The sequence below is a fragment of the Pleurodeles waltl genome, chromosome 5 (assembly GCF_031143425.1).
Source record: "Pleurodeles waltl isolate 20211129_DDA chromosome 5, aPleWal1.hap1.20221129, whole genome shotgun sequence".
In the NCBI taxonomy this organism is placed as follows: domain Eukaryota; kingdom Metazoa; phylum Chordata; class Amphibia; order Caudata; family Salamandridae; genus Pleurodeles; species Pleurodeles waltl.
In genome coordinates this window covers 806,721,201-806,740,150 of record NC_090444.1, presented here as the reverse complement: position 1 = coordinate 806,740,150, position 18,950 = coordinate 806,721,201, and the positions used below count along the sequence as shown (strand labels likewise).

Sequence of the window (18,950 nt, the reverse complement as noted above, 5' to 3'; positions counted from 1 at the left end):
TGAATCTGGTGGGATAGCAAGCATGGGACAGTTGTCTGGGCATACCCTTCCCACTTGGTGTGACAAATGCAAAAACAACAGATGATGGACGGAATGCAGAACAAATCAAACATTCACCCCCGGTCACAGATCTGTGTTTAATCCATCAGTTTTTTTACTTGCCATGCCATTTTTAGTTTGGACCCAGCCAAATGCAAATCAGTCTTGACACTGTTCCCTGTGGGAACAGTCCAGCCGGAACTGCCAGGCCAGGACCTCCCTGAATCAGAAACAAGCATTCTGGGACCGGTTTCAGGGTATCACTTTTCATCAGCATGGTTAGCTTGAATCTGTTAGTATAGCATGCACGGGACCCACGTCTGGGCATACCCTTCCCACTTGAGGCGACAAATGCAAAAACAACAGATGATGGACAGAATGCAGAACAAATAAAACATTCACTGCCAGTCACAGATCTGGGTTTAATCCATGAGTTTTTTTGCTTGCCATGCCATTCCAGTTAATATCATGAATAGCAATTTTGCATGCAACAGATGTTTATAGCCTTTGTGAATGCCTGTGGTTTTTCATGGGTATATTAAAGCCAGACCTATTGGCCTTGCTAATGTGTATTTCAGTAGTTGTAGCTATGAATCAAAAAGTGCAGTGAATGGTGAATTTCTCTCCACTTAAATTACATTCCTACATTTGGAGCATTGAGAGGGCACCGGGTAACATTAAGATTGACATAAGAAACATGGGGACTGATTGTTAACACTGTGCCAGACTAGATTTTTGTGCTGGATGTAGTATAAAATGGTAGAGCAGTATCCATATATTCTATCCTGAGATAGGCTGGCTATTAACCTTAGCGGGATAATAGGCAGCCCACCGGCTGCTCTAAACGCTTTTGGACTAGTCCAATGTTGATTAAGGACCGCTAAACCAGAGGTGGTTACATTCCTCCTTATTGACATCAGGTTGTCCTGACAAGGAGATGGGGATACATTCAAATCCCTGCATAAATAGGAGTTTGCACAATGATTGTAATTATGAATAATGCAGTGATCATTTCACCTTTCATTGTTATTCCCTGAAAAATTTCTCAAGTACAAGCCTGACAAAATTTTCCAGATTAATCTAATCTGCAGTACATTTTAATACACGTGGAACTGCATATGAAAATCCTTGATTCGGCATGTAATTCCTAATTTTCCTGAGGAAAACCTGGGCAATGAGGCATTCGCCAAGGGCCATATGTACGAACACTTTTTCCCATAGACACAGAATGAGTAAAAACCTTTGATACATCTGGCCCCAAATCCGGTGCATTAATTACGTTACTGGTTCAGTAAATTCCTCACCCTTCCCCTTTCATATTGTAACCACAGACTGAAGGTAAATGCGTGCTTTTCATTACACCTAATATCCCAGAGGTCCACCTTTTCAGTCACCCATGCAAATAAACACTACAGACTCACAGGCACTTAAAGCAGCTCATGTTCACAATGTGCAGAGCTGCACAAGGGGGATCCCCAGCCAAGTCTATCACCAGAAATACCATCCTCCACCACCTCCGTAAAACCTCTTCTCTAAATGGTGTAGAGTTTATGAATACCCCTCTCCATGCAGTCTGGGTTAGGCAATAGCAGGATCTGCTGAATGTATGCAAACACCTATCATGCCAACCGGGGTGCAACATTTAAACTAACATTTGCTGCTATTTATCATTGACAAGTACTGCCAGTTCTTTATGTGTTAAACAAAAATTAAAGGCAGCAGAACGTAGTGTTTGCTTGAGCACATTCATTGAAGCGCCTACAACAACCGGTTTGTGCTATTTACTGCACCAACAGGGGCTAAATCGTGCATTCTAGAGTAGAAATTCAGTATCATATTAGTGACAAAACAGTGGATTTTCCTGGCAGTTCTGAATGAAATCCAATGAAATGAGGCAGTGCTTCAGAACAAATATAAGTATCTACAGTAATCAAGGTAGCATTGCCTCAATATGTAAATCACCAAATCTACCCAATTGTTTACATTCCTAGTGTATGTAAAGCCCACTAGCCAGTCCTGTTTTCACAATTTCTAAAGCACTATGCGCAATGTCGAAGAATATAAAGGACCATCTCTAATGCCATTTTCACTTTATCCCAGTATATGATCACTATAAATTGCCCATGTCTATTACCCGTCATGTAAGGCATTTTCTCCAGGACAGGATCTGTACTGCCACAGTATAAAAAAAACAGACTAGCACTAGCAGAGCTCCTATGCATAAAGCACCACCAGACTAGTGTCCACAGTGTTCTCCTATATATTGTGCTATGTCTATGCTGGCATGAAATATAAAAAAAAATCCATTACAGCACGATCCACCCCCACCCCACATTAAACAGTGGTCTCACGCTTGACTTATGCAATGGTAAACCCTTCACTTCTCACGTGTCACACAAAATAAGACAGTCCACTGTGCACTCTCAGAGCCTGTGCAACATGGGCACAACTGCCAGTGTATCGTCTAGCTGCACGGTATGACCAGTCTGCAGTGAGGTCCTAATGCTTCATGTCCTCCAGTAAAAGTACTGAGTTCAGCTTGAGGCTCTCTTCTCTTGCTGGAGGTCCGATGCTCTGCTAGACAGGTGGGCTGGCAGCATGCAGACTTGTGCGAAGAAGAAGGTGGGCCGAAGGCTAAAGGTGTGTCTTGTTGTCTTGTACTATAAGTGAAAGAAAAGTCTGTATCATTAAATCAATGCACGTGTATAATACAAAGCCTCGGGTCCTGGCACAGTTTGCTGAGGATTTACCACTTAAAACATGTCATTTTAATAAGGGAGAGAGAAGTAGCTGGCAAACCAAAAAAGTGCACACACCTATGTTGCGCTCTAATTGCTATATGACCATGTAATTTAGGTACCTTTTAAATGTGTAAATATTTTCTTGCTTCTTAGCAGTGGTGCATTGTCACTTAAGGAAGGATGCCCACAATCATTCTAAAAAGCACAAAATAGTGATGGTAGCATAAAAAATATCGCATTCATCAAATTTATGTGAAAGCATAATTTATTATGAGATTAAATTAAATATATCAAGCCCAACGACACTTTTTACAGAAGATAGATTGTTTGTACATCTAATGTATTCTACTTCATGAGATGATAGCAACTAATGCCATACAACCAACACTGGTTCAATGAAATATTCTTCTTTATGACATCACCAAACGTGGCTTGTATGAGTCTGAGATTTCTGGTTCTACCAACAACACTTTCTGTTAGAAATGTCATATTAAGTTAGGGGAGGGCTAGCTTGTTGGTGTGCACCAGTGCATGCAGGACCACGTCCCTGGTAAACCCACTGTGTATACATTTACCCCACAGATGATCTCACCTACAACAAGCTTTACTGAGCACAGCCAAACAAAGACAGTAGTCAAATGAAGTAGAGCAATTTATCATCCATTCCCTATTCATCTTAAGTCGTTGTTTCCATTAACCTCACTGAAGTACAACAGTGTCCTTAGTGCAGAATTAAGACATTGTTTTAAATCTGGCAGTGGAGCCCTACTCCCTCTAAACTGGCTACAAAAGTTACAGTTCTGTGCTGTGTGGTTAGGAAATTCTCCCAAAAAGCACTTCCATTGGTACAGTGAGAACAGTTCTATCAAAAATGGAATTCCAGCTGCTCCAATGTGTTATGGTGGCCTGGTCATTATCTCATTTTTATATGCTTTTGAGAAAACAAAGCCAATGTGGGTAGTACTTCTGAAAAACAAATGAATGGCCTTCATACGCTTGGAGTTTTTCTCTCAGCATAAGGTATATATGTTTGATCTTTTTCTTAATGTGCATGGCAGTCATGAACAGAAAATGTTAGTTTCAGGCTGGCCGCCCTAGGTACAGTCGACCGTCTGACATCACAGCATTGGGGGGTTCTGTGGCATGTGGCCTTCTAGAACATTGCATTCAAGGTAGAGCTGGCTCGGGGTCTCCCTTTAGGGAACTAAGCAGTTCTCCCACCTCTAAATAGGGCAAGGGAATGTGATGCTGTGTCTTTCAGGTTTTTAGTTTTTCTGCAGCTCCAAATGGGGCCCTAAGTATGTCTAATCCATTACTACACTGCTGCTAGATGCAAAGTTAGAAAGTTGGAGCACATAAACCCTTACCAAGTGCTCTTCATGGGATTCCTAAAAAGAGAAGGGTTGACCTAAATACCCACCTTGAAACAAAAAGAACTACTAATAACATTCTGGTCATAAATCAGATTTCACAGAGAGCTGATACAGAAGTAAACCTTTAAAACTCTTCTTTGTGCAGCCATACCATGTAGTTGGAGGGATCAAACACTGCTACCATCAGTTATCATATCCCACAAATTACAAAACCAGCTTCATTTTTTGGGGTCACCTGTTGTCAAGAGACCTACTGGGGTTAACAACAATTCTTACAGTGGGTGTCAGGAGATTACCCATTAAATCAAACTTCCACAGGAGCAGATGCCTTTTATCCAACTCCCTCCAACAGATGTGTGCTCAGACTTTACTGATTTTCTGAACCCTGCATCCGCTAGGGGGAAAAGGGAATGGGAATAGAAAAAGAGAGACCGCCTCCAGATCCAGTTCCTGCCTGTGTTTCCCACTTGAAGATAGGATATTCAGTGTGTGTTTCTGTAACCTGCACCTTTCTTCTTATTGGGATTTCTTTAAAGGAAGGACCTGCATTCGGGTAATAAGTACATTCCTACAGCGCATTCAACTGTCAGCCATTTACATTCACCCAATTCTATCGTTCTAACCTGGATCTTTTGAGAGACTAGCCTCTCTCTAAGAGAACAGTGTTAACTTAATATCTTCTTTTCTCTAGGAGTCAAAGGTATCCAAGGTTCTCTGGAAAACAGTTCAAAGGTTCACAAATATACAATCTACTAATGTCTGTTACGGGAAACGAAAACTCCTTCTCAAGGTTCAGTGTTCTCAATCACAGTCTTTAGGAATTAATCTGAGCACTGAGGTTTGTCTCTAAGATGGCAAGTCTGCAAGGCAAAGAGTTTTTGAGTATATATATATGTACATATATATATTGGCAAGTCTGGAAATCATACAAAAGGATTCATTACTGCAGTTGCTTGAAGTTCTGTTCAGCCAAAAAAATTCTCCTCAGAAAGCCGATAGCCAGTTGTTGGAAGAAGTAATGAATGAAGCTTCTTAAGAAGGGAAAAAGTAGCTGGTGTGCACACCATAACATGAAAAATAATGAATTACTCAAAACTGGAAGAATTCTCTATGATACACAGCGCCTCAGGAAAACTGCTCATTCTCCTCAGGATGACAGTTGAAGTGCAGGGCTCCCAGAGAGAAACAGCTGGAGAGAAGCTTCAGCACAAGACTAGGGTAGAAACACTGGAGCACTGACCTCACAACGATTTGCGGCCACCATCTTGAGTGCCGGTTAAACCTGAAGAAGCTGGTTCTAAGAACAGCCTCCGCAAGAGCCACCGGGAGTGAGGATGCCGCTGCAACCAACGTGGGTACAAGGCAAAAGGGAATCGTTTTTGCTGAGGGAAGAACTAAACAACACTGCCTATAGTTTTCCTGACAGTGGGCTTTGGTACACTCCATTGCTTATCATTGGTTGACCTTTTTGGCAGTCTCCATTGAATAGTCGTTATTCAATGGCTTTCTATTCTCTTCTTGTGTTTTCTCCTCCCCAGGAGCAGAGCATCTTCCTCATATTTATAATTGGATTGTTTGTATCCTTCCACTGCTTATATTCAGGAAACAAATATTTTCTTTTGCTTTTAGCACTCCGCAGAAGTGCACATTTTGTTGCTCTTTTCAGCTCTCACTTGTGAGCTGCTTCCTTCTTTACAACCCTGTCCCCTTCCCTCTCCTGTTTCTCTACTGATGCCAAACTCGTTTATAGCCTTCCCTGCCCCTTTCCATACTGCTTGTCTTGGCTTTTTTTTATTACTCTGCTCTATATCTCTCCTGTCCCCTGCTCACCACCACACCTTTGAGACTTTTACTTGATATTCTCCATCCCATGTTCCTCTATTGCTTCCCCTCAGCCCTCCTCTTTCCTTAGTTTTTGTAGTTGAAATTGTTTTTAATTTATTAGGAGTGCCCAGCCAAAGCAATTTTCTACTGGTGCGGTCCTTTTTTGAAAATGCACTTTTACCACCCAGGAACAATACATTTGAATAATAGTGGCTGCATCACTTCGTAATGGAGATGCATGCCCTCCTAAAAGTCATCTTGTTGTGTACTTCAGGACACATATGTGTGCATTCCTTATGATGCATATGCATGTATACATCATCCCTCCTTTTTATTGCTGATGCTGTTCTGAATATGCATTAGCCATCTTTTTGTTTTGGTGATGATGAACAGCATTGGTCAACAGCACTGACAAAGCCAATATATCTGCAGTGACAAACCAATAAAGTGAGACCCATTGGCATTGCCAGTACTTGATCTGACAAGATCTGATGGAAGCAAACACAAAAGTCTCAGACATAGGCACAACAACTTACAATCTTCTCATAGTTCTCAGGATGTTGCTAAAGCTGTTATACACCCTCACTTTAACAGTCAAAAAGTAGAAAACTGTTATTTTCTGTATTTGGAGCTAAATCTCTGTTATGAAAAAATTGATTTCCCAATTCATCAAGCAGAACACATCTATTTCCTGGTTGGTGTGATTTGCCTTTGGGTATTAAATTCACCATGTGTTTGACCTATCCCTTAGTAATAAAATTGTATACAAATATTACCAAGAGCACAAGAACCACTATTCAGATTTATTTCACTTCTTTTTACAAATGTATGATGTATCACATTTTTCCTCTAGCCAGTAACATGTACCTTTAACCTGTGGTACATTTAGTTAGAATCTCTGGAACAAGAAAACAGATCTTGCCTACAAATATTTCCGGGAGAGGCTTCTAGGCACACATTTCTCACCTTATGAATATTCCCCAGGCATTAGACTAGATCCTGAAACTTTTCAACAGAACCTCTGCACATCAGAAGGTGGCTCCGCACTGATGCCGTTCCACTCGATAAATGACGAGTGAAGCCTAAACAGGCACATCTCCCATATGCTGATGTCAGTTCTGTTCTTCTGAGCCACCTGGCATCTGGATCTCCCTTCTCATTCCTCAGCGACACTTACCATTGATATTTTCCACTAATTTTCTTCACTGTGCAAGGGATGTCATCTCCTAAAATGATAGGTTTTACACCCTGTAGGGACTGTTGGAAACAAATGTCTGTGACAGATCCTGATCAGGTGTGCCTGTGGTGCTTGGGGTAGAGCCACGACTCCCAGGCCTGCGGCGACTGTCCGTCATTAAACCTGAAGTCCATCAGGGAATGCACAGTGAAACTTTAATGGGACCTTTCCAAGTCATGTCGTGCGTCCAAAGTCTGATCTCAGTCCTGTTCCTGGAGTCGACAGAGCCCTCCATAGGCCAGTCTTCGTCACTCTCCAAGTCCTCCAGTAAGCATAAGGAATGCAAGAAATTTAACTGAGATTCTGATGGCCTTTTTAACTGAGGTTCTTCAACCAAAGCAGACTTCTTTGGAGCCCCTTCTTCCTTTCATGGAGGAATACCCTACTGAGGACTTGGGCCAAACTGTGCTTCAGTCCACCAGTCCAGAAGACACGTTTTTTCTTTGCAGCACCCCTCACAAGAAACCCGGATGGTGCAGGCTTCCACCAGCTTCTCAAATCCCAATACATTTCCTGCTACCCCCTGATAGGAAATCTAAGCAAGTAGAAACATTCAGCAAGTGTGTTTTTACTGCTACCAGCTTTGCCCTCCACTCTGTTAATGCCAGCTGTTTGTTGGGACGCTCATCCCACATAATTTGGGATTCAGTGGCACAGGTCCTCCTGGTGCACCTGAAGAACTTCGTCATGTGCTCTCTCAGGCAATCCTAGATCGCCATTGTGAGGATTTGGGTGTACTATATTTTATGGCTAGTTGACCTACCATGTGGTACACTCACAAATACCATCTTGAGTCCAGTCAGGTACGTTTACATAACCTTAAGTTCAACCCAGGGTAGCTGTGGCTGAGAGCAGTAAGGCTTGGCAAAGGAACATTGTGTAAAGCATTTAACATCACCAAACAACAGAATAAGAAAGTCACACAACACGAAAGAAACAAGATACTAGTATAGAAAAGAAGATTCTATGTTTATGAATCTTTAAAGACTTTCATCATCAAAAATCCACTGGAGGGTTTCGGAGATATAGATTTTTAAAAGAATATATATAACTGTAGCATCATCCACAAACAAGCATGGGTGAACAAAAACTTTAGAAGCTTTTGAAAATGTTAGTTGGCTACTGTGGCCTGAGTTGGGTGGCAAGGTCCAGCAGCACAGAGGTCCAGAGGGCCATAGAGGATACTTTGGACATTTATCTGGCCACAGGAGCGTTTTTAGAGCAAGATCCAAACTTTACAGGATGACCGCAATAGACGATACTGAAGTGGTCCTGATGCTGAGGGATGCAGGCTCAAAGATGCTCTGGATGCTGTGAGTTCCACTGGGGTGAAGTTTGGTTGAGTCCTCGGTCTACAGGTGAGTGGAGGAGACTCTGTCCATGGATTTCGGGGTCTCACAAAGCCCTCTTTGCAAGTTTCCAAGGGCGGCAAATGCAGACCTTGTGCTTTTGAAACACTGTCATTATGGTGCAATTCTTTGATGGTGTCCCTCTTGGCTGACAAATCCAGTTACAACCAACATTCACGGGCACAGCAGACACTGGTGCACCTTTTGGCTATTCACATATTGTCCTTGGGGCTGCCTGGCATCCGGCAGCGGCAAGACTTCTGCAGTGGCTACCAGAGATACAACTTGGGCTCCTCCAGCTTTAATGTCCCCAGTGCTGTTCTGGGGGTCCAGCCAACTGACCCTTTGAGTCTCTGCTTCAGACTGGGTCCGAGTATCAGCGTTTCTCCAGCTAGGCACGCAGAACAAGGTCCAAACACTGCTTGCCCAAAGAGCAGCAGATGCGGTCACTCCAGCGTCATAGGCTCTCTTTGTACACTACCAACAGGTGCAGGGTGGTCTCCTTCTTATCCTCTTTCCAGGTCCAGAGAGTAGTGAAGTCTAAGGTGCCAGTGGTGCCTATTATATCTCATTAAGGTGCCCTGAGGGGACAATTTGGTAGCTAGCCAGTGAGCTCACTGGCCCTCACCTCTCTGGTGACACAGTACCAGTGATGTATGGCATCTCACTATCCAAGAGTGCAACATTCTTGCCACAACCAACATGGTAGAGTACTTCCTTGACTGTAAGGACCTTGGTAGCCCACCCCTTGAGGTGGGGCTACCATGGAGCTACACAACCCTGGAATACCAGTTTGTGAACTGGTTTTCCCTCCTCTATCATTAGCGCTACTCTGTCTGCAGGAAACAAAAGGCATCTTGCCCCAGAGTGTTGTTATAGTGGCCCTTCAAAGGCAGCTTCACCTTTGGAGCTCACCTTTTGGGCTAACACCCAAGGCAGCCATCCTGTGGGAGGAGGTCACACCTTCCAGTGTGGCAACAACCTTTGTTCCTGTCCTGGGAGCCATACACACATCTCTCCAGGCAAGCAGAAAGCTGTCTGTGTGCTTGTGCATTTGTGAGGCCAATGGAATTGCTGGAGCCCATAGCAGCAATGTCATAAAAGTTGCTTACCTTTAAAAGTGACATTCATTTTGACTTGGACATCAAGTTGCATTTAATGCCACGATTAATTTGATACTTTACATGACCCTTTGGTAGTCCCAGTCAAAAGTTATCTGGGTTGGGATGCCACCTGCTAACTCTGAATTAGCTAATGGGGCTACCGACTTTAACCCACAGCAAAACGATAATTTGGAAGTGTTGCTGCTAAGACATATCATAAAACATATGTCTTACTCAATAAAATACAGCTCCTTGCCATAGGACTCCATAGAAATTCCATATAGGAGACATATTTAATGTTAAAGGATTGAGTGGCTTTGCCATAGGTTTAATTGGCAAAATTCAACTGGCAGTGGAAACATTGCCTTCCAGTCTGCAGTGGCAGGGTGGGGACCATTTTGTATGCTGTCGCATGAAGGATGGAACAAACAGTTCTACAGCCCTGAGTGGACACTCTGTCTTACATGCCCTGGGTATCATATGCTAGGGACTTCTAGATAAGTCATGCCTTGCCAATTGGGTGCATCCAATTCTATCTGTAATTTGTATAGGGTTAAAACACTAGCACAGATGTCTGGTGGACTCTCAGAGTCAAAACACAGGAGCTAATGGTCCAAATGGGGGCACAAAGTTGGGGGGATGCTGCAAAAGCATGTTTCCTTACAGTAATGATGCAGTCAGGTTCAGAATTCACTGTGTCTTGGACACCACTGATTCTATCAAGTGTGCCATAGGCACTGGCATTGCCAGCTGCCGCCTTGCAAGGCTGCTGTCGACTGGGTTCTCTGATGATGTCTAGTCCTTCCTGATGAGCTTACCCTTTCATGGGGCTCACCTGTTTGGGGACAAAGCTGATTAAGTCTCTCATGTGGTTTAAGGAGAGCAGGGCTGCCGCTCACTCTCTGGGCCTTTCTGTCCTACCTTGCTAACCATGATAGTTCCTTTGCTCCTTTGATGGCTTTGGCTAAGGTGTCCCTTACCGCCCATCTGTCAAGCCCCCACAGGTAACCCAGCAGTTTTGCAGTAGAGCCTTAGGTGACCCCATCTATTAGGCCAAGGTCAGGTCATCGCCCAGTCCACCGGTCCCCTGCAGCCCCACTTGACAAACCTCTTTAGCTTGCCATTGCAAGGACACAGCTACCCAACTGGAGGCAGAATTCACCAATTTTTAACCAGGCTGACAAGCAATGACATTGAACAGGTAAGTCCTATAGATTGAGTGCAGGGGATACTCCTTACCCTTTCTTTCTTCCCCGCTACAACTTCCACCACCCCCCCAGAAACTGAAGGAGCACCATTTTTCCATTTTGCAGCAGGAAGTGTAATCCCTTTTGGCCAAAGGGGCTGTCGAAAGAGGGCCAGCACTACTTTCTGGTGTGCAAGCAGGATGGAGGTCTTTAGCCTATACTACACTTGGGCCTTCTCAGCTCCTTCCTCCAGAAGGAGAAATTCAAAATGCACACTGTAGCCCAGGTCTTATCTGCCCTTGACCCCTGAGACTGGATAGTGGTGTTGGACTTGCCATATACCCATCCTACCAGCCCATTGTCACCTCCTGCAGTTCATGGTGGTACAGGAGCATTTTCTGTGCTCTCTTTTGGTCTCACTAGTGCCCTTGAGTGTTCAGGGAAATGATACTATGGTCGTAGCACATCATTGGAGGTCAGGGGTGCCAAACTTTCACTACCACGATGACTCACTGTTGAAGGCATGCTCGCCTTAGGCAGTCATCAACCATCTCCAGACTACGACAAATCTCCAGTCATCTTTGGGGTTTACTAGCAACTTGCCAAAGTCACACCTGACTTCTTCCCAGACTCTCCTCTTCATCCGAGCCATTCAGGACATAGTTCAGTTTCATGACTTTCCCCTGGGGAAGAGGGTCCAGGTAATTCAGGCTGTGTTCCTAATCTTCAGTCTGCGTCCCGGACTTCAGTGAGGTCGACTTTGAGGCTACTTGGACTGATGTCCCCCTGCTTTCTGCTAGTTGAGCACACCTGATAACACATGCAGACTCTTCTGTGAGATCTGAAGTCCCAGTGGGCCCAACATCAAGGGGACCTTTCTGACAACATCTACATCCCAGAGTAGACTGCAAAAGTTCTACATTGGTGGTTGCTGGTCCGCAATTGGTTTAGTGGCAGACCCCTCTTCCTTTCCCACTTGGAACTGACAGTGGTGACCCAGGTATTATTTCTGGGTTGTGATGGCCCTTTGAGAGAGCTGAAGATCAGGAGCCTCTGGTCTCTGTCAGAGTACAAGCTCCACACCACGTTTCTGGAGTGCAGGGCACCCATTTCCCATTGAAAGTATTCCTTCCATCTATAAACTGAAAGCTCATACAGGTGCTCACGTAATACACCACTGCCATGTGGTACTGCAACAAACTGGGCAGGATAGGGGCATCACGGATCCCCTGCCAGTTAGCCTTGCACCTTTGGAAATTGCTAGGCAACAAAACATTTTCTTGGTGGTGAATCACCTGGCAGATTCATTGAATGCCAGGGAGGATGAGCTCAACTGTTGGTGCCTGGTGGATCACAAACAGCAGTTCCATTTGAAGGTGGAGCAAGTTCTCTCTGTGAATGGGAAAACCCTTCTTCAATCTGTTCACCAATATATAAGGCATCTCTAACTCAGATAGGCCTTCTGCCTCGATTAGAACTCTGAACTCCTGTATGCCTCTCTGCCAATACTACTCCTGCTTTGGGTTCTCAAGAAAAACAGTACTGACAGACCTAAGTCATCCTTGCGGCTCAAGATTTGGCACAGAGAATATGGTATCCAAAGCTCCTGCATCTGTCCTGCAATCAGGTTGGTCCTCTGGGATGGCCTTCTATCACAGCAACAGAGCAGGGATCCTCACCTGGGCCTTCTGAACCTTTATGTGTGGAGATTGGGTACGGCGGCTGAATACTTTTGACCTTTCTCCAAAGGTGTTTGATGTCATTTTTGCAGCCAAGTGTCCCTCAACAAGAACTGTATACACCTGTTGTTGGGACAGATTTGTGGCTTGGTGTGGCACACACCACAATGACCACCTCCAGGCCACGTTATCTGACATTTTGGTATTTGCTCTGTTTCTCACTCTTTGTCTGTGTTTTTGGCATAGTTAAGGGTTATCTTCCAGCCCTTTCTGCCTTCTTATGTCTGCCAGATCAGCCTTCGTTGTTTAAGTCACAAGTTGTGATGTGATTTTGTAAAGATTTGCAACAAATATTTCCCCATTCTCCCTTTGTCATGCTCCAATGGGGAGTTAATCTGGTCCTGACTTATCTGATGTGCACTTGACCTGCATCACAGCTGTCCTTTACAGCTCCTTACTATTAAGACTGTGTTCCTCATCGCCATCACTTCAGCTTGGCGTGTGAGTGAGCTTCCATCTCTTGGTGTCAGTCCATAATACACTTCCTCCTTCCCAGATAAACTGATTCTGCAGACTCGGGAATACTTCCTGCTGAAAGTTGAGGTGCTATTACACTTCGCTCAAACCATCACCCTTCTGATGTTCTATGCTCTGCCTCACCCCTGCAAGGTGGAGGAGAGTCTCCATTGCTTGGACTCAAAGAGAGGGCAAAGCTTCTAGATAGATTGTGCCCAGGACCACCAGGTGGATCAGAAGCTGCTTGTGGGATTCTCTGGAGTGAAAAAAGGCAAGACTGCAGAAGTGAACCATCTCTCTCTGGCTCATGCTCTGCAGTGGCCAAAAAACAGCCTCCAGCAGAACTGCATGCTCAGTCTGCCAGGGCCAACGCTGCAACCACTGCATTGGCATGCTGAGTCTCTGTTCTAGACATTTGCCAGGCAGCTACGTGGGCACCCCTCCATATGTTCACAAAGCACTATTTCCCAGACAGTCAGGTTTGCTTAGAGAGGCATCTTACCACTCTGTCATGGGGGACTTTCTGGTTTGCGTCCTTTCACAGAAACACCTCAGAATAGCTATTGCTTTGGTATCTGTTCAAAAGGTAAGGATCCTGTGGCTAGAAACCTCTATCAGAAGAACAAGTTATTTACCTTTGGAAATGCTCTTTCTAGTAGAGACTTTACATAGCTGCAGAATTGTCATGCCTCATTCTATCCTCCCCGCTCTGTTCTTGGACTCTATCCATTAATAAGGTTCCAGTATAAGAATCTGCCCACTGCCTACCAATTTGTGTTTTTGGGCTTTGCGTCAGGTCATAAAAGCAACTAATGTCACCCCTGCAGGAGTGGAGTTTATAGGCCCCACGCATCATTTCCAGAGCAGAACGGAGTCAGTGTGAAGTGCACATGGCCCCCTTCCGGTTTTCAGAGGTACTGCCGAAAAGTGACCGGATCCAGTTTCTACTAGAAAGAGCATTACCGAAGATAAGCAATTTATTCTTCTCGCATTTCACAATCCATCATAATCCATATTTATGTAGGATATGTCATTTAATTGTGGATTTTTGGAGTTAGTCTTTTAGGACTCTTGAACAGTAAATTGTTTTGGTTATTGTTTGCAACTGTTTTACAAAAGAACTAGAAGAATCTGAAAGCGTGCACATTAATCAGATTTCATCTTTCTAATTGGAATGACCCCGTCTTACATTTCAACACTAGACCGACTTTTTGGCTGTAGAGATGCGCAAGGGCAAAGTGAACTTCCTGTGGGACGTGGGATCAGGAGTTGGACGTGTTGAATATCCTGACCTGACAATTGATGACCAGAATTGGTACAGAGTTGAAGCTTCTCGGTAAGAGTTATTTCTGTTGCAGATTTTCTTTTCACCAGATAATCATGATGAGTTTAGGGACAGCCATCTGTCTGCATGTTTGTTTGTCCATTCTCTCTGTTAGGTAGTAGACAGATATAATGAAAAATGAAATGGGCACACATTGTTTCAGGACATAAAATGTAATATACTGTGTCACTTGCTTTGGGATCCAGGTACAGTGGGAGTGTCTTGTACAAAACATGTTAGCAATCTAACGGGCACCCAGGCCAGTCTTTGAATGGTTGATGCTTTGTAGCTAGGATTATGCCAAGAAGAAAATCAATGCAAACGTATAGAAAGGGGCTATTCCGCGTTTTAAAGACATTTCAAATGAAGCATTAGCCTGTATCAGTCCTACAAAGTTTGACGAATGACAAGATAACAAATAAAATGCCATTGCTTTGCTACTTGGTCTAAATCTTTTACCACTCGTGATCTGAACTCAGAGTGTTTGGACTTTGATTTTCTGTTGTGGATCTATATTCATGCTACACAACTTTGCCTAGAAATGTTCTTCTGTCTCATGTGTGTGTAGGACAACCGGCCGCTGTTGAAATAAACAATAAAGCACACTCCGACACACTTGAGATTTCTGTTTCTTAAAAAAGATAATCTTAGTCGTGCTCTTTTACTATGAGAGATGGTTGGGGTGTGCTAGTAATAGCCCAATTCTAGAGAGACGACCTGCTTTTACCGAACCTCTTGGCCCTGGAAGCAACAGTACCAATCTACCTACACCTCAGCAGCCACTTCCTTAAGCACCAAGATAACCAGAGGGTAGTAAGGCAAGCATAGCGACCAGGCAAACAACAGGAACTGGAATGCCCATTAGAAACCATTGAAATTGCATGTTTGCCTTTATAACTTTTCACTACCATCTCCCCTCTTTCCAATCTTTCTTCAATGTTTTCGCTTTGTGATCCAAAGCAGGTCACCAGGTGTGGTCTAAGAAATCATTAATAAAGAAATAAACAAATACAGAATAACAAACATGGTATCCTATTCAGAATAATTTGAAGAAAACAGAAATGTTCTCCTATAGAGTTTTTGTACTTTTGGAGCAAATTTCTGACTGAAACGTGTGGAATAGTGAGTCAGATTAGCATAATGATTGTATTGCATTTTAGGGGCTTGATTTTAAAAAATGTTGCAATTTATGATAGTTGCAAGTTAATCATACCTATGTTCCTAAGTTTGACTTCGTTCTTCAGTGCACAAAACTAGACAAGGCACTTACACTTGACATAGAAATATCTTAAGTTTGGAGCACAGATTGAAGGTATTTAAAAAAACCTTTTCACTTAAGTCAAGGGCAGTGAAAAAAGTGGCGTAACTTACATCATGCTTAAAAAACCCTATTGGATATCTTAACAGAGATGCAAAAGAAATAAATAAAATCCTCTTCTCACACTCTAAAATATTTGCATGCAGCGCCCTTTCTCTTCCCTTACCCACGCTGTGAAAATGGTTTTGATTGCAATTCTTTCACAAATGGTCACCTATACTTACTCTGCCAATGTACATTTCTAACTTAGAACTGGAGGAGGAAACCAGTTAAGGGTTGCAAAACGTTTGTAAAATTATGTGAATATTCAAATAACATCCGCTAGTACCTTCCATCACATAAACACAAACCCACCAAACATGCTATATCTGATTGAGATTTCTAGCTGCAGATTCCTTACCTTAGAATTTCCGGGCGTCAGCTTGGAATCCGCAACTTTTGCTGAGCCATACCCTTGAGCGTGCCGTCGAGTGGCATTGTTCGGATCTGCGTGGCATTGTCTAAATCCTTGGAGCTGTCTGTGATGTTACAGTCACCTATAAAGACACCACCAAGGCGCACGTACGTCAGTTCTTTGCCTTTCGCGCCTGTTAAAGTGCAGATCTGGAATAAAGCTACCCTCTGTCTTTTTTTAAATGTCTTTTCTCAACCTTTTGTTGAAGACTTTTTGTTGTCTGTGTGAGGATGACATCTAGAAATATGGGGTTTAAGCCATGCAGTGCCTGCCACTGCGCTATGCCAGTGATGGACTGTCTTTGGTGCTTAGACCGAGACCACGACTCGAAGTTGTGTTCTGAATGCCAGGCCGTGGCTTTGAGGGAGCAGTCCCTGAAGCTCATGGCGGCCCGGCACTCGACATCAGTGGGTGTGACTCCTCGAAGGTCATGGTCCCGGTCGAGAAGGAGGTAGCAAGACCACTCCAGGAGCCCCAAGTCCTCTTCATCCCACTAGAGGTCCTCCCGGCGCTCATGGAAGAGACACAAGAAGAAGAAGTCCAAGTGGACTTTGCCTCACCTGTCAACTCACAAGGAGAGTCGGGAACGTCGATGTTCCTGGCACAGTTCTGCGGAACGGTTGCTAGGGCCGACTCCAAGCCCCTCCCCCTTTCCGGGAGCAACCCTGCTCAACTCAAAGAGTTTTACAAGGCCATGAGTCTCATAAATCAACAGGCTGGTCCTGTTGGCGTGCCTTCTAGCCGATCGGGGTCAGCAGAGGCCCCATCAGGTTTTACACCGGCGGCTTCGGCCACGGTGTTGATGGAATCTCTTGGATTTGAAATCGGATCTGGAACAACACTGACTATACATAGTCAGCCTCCTCTGGCATCGCTCCCGATGTCGACGCTCCTGGCGCCACGGCACCCACTGGTGGCGCAGGCTCCATTCTAATAACCGATGATCCGGAGATGATTCCAGCGCTGACGGTGCCAACAGGTGCCAGATCATTAGCTAAGCCTTTGTATGATCAGCCAGGCATTGTTGAGGAATGGGTGGGGTCTCATGACCCTCTGGAATCCCAATTGGAGCAAATGGACAAGTATGAGGAGTTAGGTGAGGCTAGTGGACTGGATACCTCTCCAGATACTGGCAGGCTCTCACCTCTTATGGTGGCTACTGAGGAGGAAGCATCGTATTCTATGATGGGCAACTGAGGTCTTGGACCTAGAACTTTTAGCAGAGCTGTTCTGGACACAGTGCAGTTTTGGGCAAATCCTCCCCAGCAGCAAGTCCAGGATATTCAGGTTTTGATTCTGATGTTTCGGCCTCTATCGTGGATTTCTGTCAGACAGATTCTGAGGCTGTTAGGCCTCATGGCCTCCTCCATCCTGTTTTTGAAATATGCCAGATGGCATATGAGGGCTCTGCAGTGGGATCTGAAGTTCCAACGGGCACAGCATCAGGGAAATCTCCCTGTCACAGTTCAGATCTTGAAGGGAACTGCAAAAGATCTGCAGTGGTGGTTAATGAACTGCGATTGGGTCAGAGGAAGACTTCTCTCCCTTCCTAAACCAGAGTTTACAGTAGTGACAGATGCGTCACTTCTGGGATTGAGAGACCATCTGGGAGAGGTGGATATCAGAGGCCTCTGGTCTCTAGCGGAATGCGGACTCCATATCAACTTACTGGAGCTCTGGGCAATCCGACTGGTATTGAAAGCAGTTCTTCCTGTAGTAAAAGGGAAGATTGTGCAGTGTTTCACAGACAACACCACAGCAATGTTGTACTGCAACAAGCAGGGCGGTGTGGGGTCGTGGACCCTTTGTCAAGAGGCCCTGGGTCTCTGGACATGGCTGGAACAGCATGGCATAATCCTGGTGGTTCAACACCTGGCAGGTTCTCTGAATGCCAAGGCAGATGAACTCAGCCGTCGATACCTAGCAGATCACAAGTGGTGTCTCGAACCGGAGGTGGCACAAGAACTCTTTCAGCAGTGGGGAGAACCTTGGTTAGGTCTGTTCACCTCTGCAGAGAACTCACAATGTCAGCAGTATTGCACACTGGAGTTTCCAAGGTGGCACTCGTTCAGCGACACTTTCTGTTGCAAATGATGGATGGATACCTCTTCCTACTGACTGCTGTAGCTAACTAATTAAATTACACAGCTTATCTCCTCTTGATTTTATGTTTGTCCTTTAATGTATGTGATGCACTCTGATACCCTCCAGGTCTGCTCCATGCTATAAAAAGCTGCAAACAAATAAAAATAAAAAGTGCAGAGGATTATTTTTGGTGTATAGTGTTAAGGTCCTAGGTATAGCGTTTAAGGATAAGGGTTTGAGGTATAGGGCTACAGAGTTAATGGTATGATGTATAGCAGTCAGTGGATAATGGTATGGTGTATAGCAGTCAATGGTTAATGGTTTGGGTATGGGATTAAGGGCTTTGGGTACAGGTTTAAGGGTTTAGGAAACAGTGTTAAGAGTTTAGGGTACCAGGATAATGTTTAAGTTTTAGTAAACATGATTTAGGATTATAGGGGTAAAGGATAGGCAATAATGATTAAGGGTATACAATGAAGAGTTATGGGTAAATAGTTAAGAATGTATGAGTAATGGTTTGGAGTACATGATTAAGGGTTTGGCATATGGCTTTAAGAGTTATGTGTTTAGGTCATGTGTGTTATGGAATGGGGGCATAGGATTTAAGATTATGGGGTTATGGGTTGGGAGTTTATGGTTTAATGAATTTGGTTGAAAACATAGAATTAACTGTGTAAGTTTAAAGGTACAAATTTATAAGTAAAGGTTTAGGGTATAAGTT

At 44.1% G+C, this 18,950-nt stretch overlaps 1 protein-coding gene across 7 annotated transcripts in view; it reads left to right on the top strand.

Moving 5' to 3' along the window:
- Nucleotides 1-18,950, top strand: part of LAMA2 (laminin subunit alpha 2) — a 3,379,260-nt gene that overhangs the window by 3,061,992 nt on the left and 298,318 nt on the right. For all 7 annotated transcript variants that reach the window (XM_069234829.1, XM_069234828.1, XM_069234823.1 and 4 more), the window contains one exon: nt 14,251-14,384. In XM_069234829.1, the coding sequence (XP_069090930.1) occupies nt 14,251-14,384 (134 nt within the window). The remainder of the gene's footprint in view (nt 1-14,250; nt 14,385-18,950) is intronic.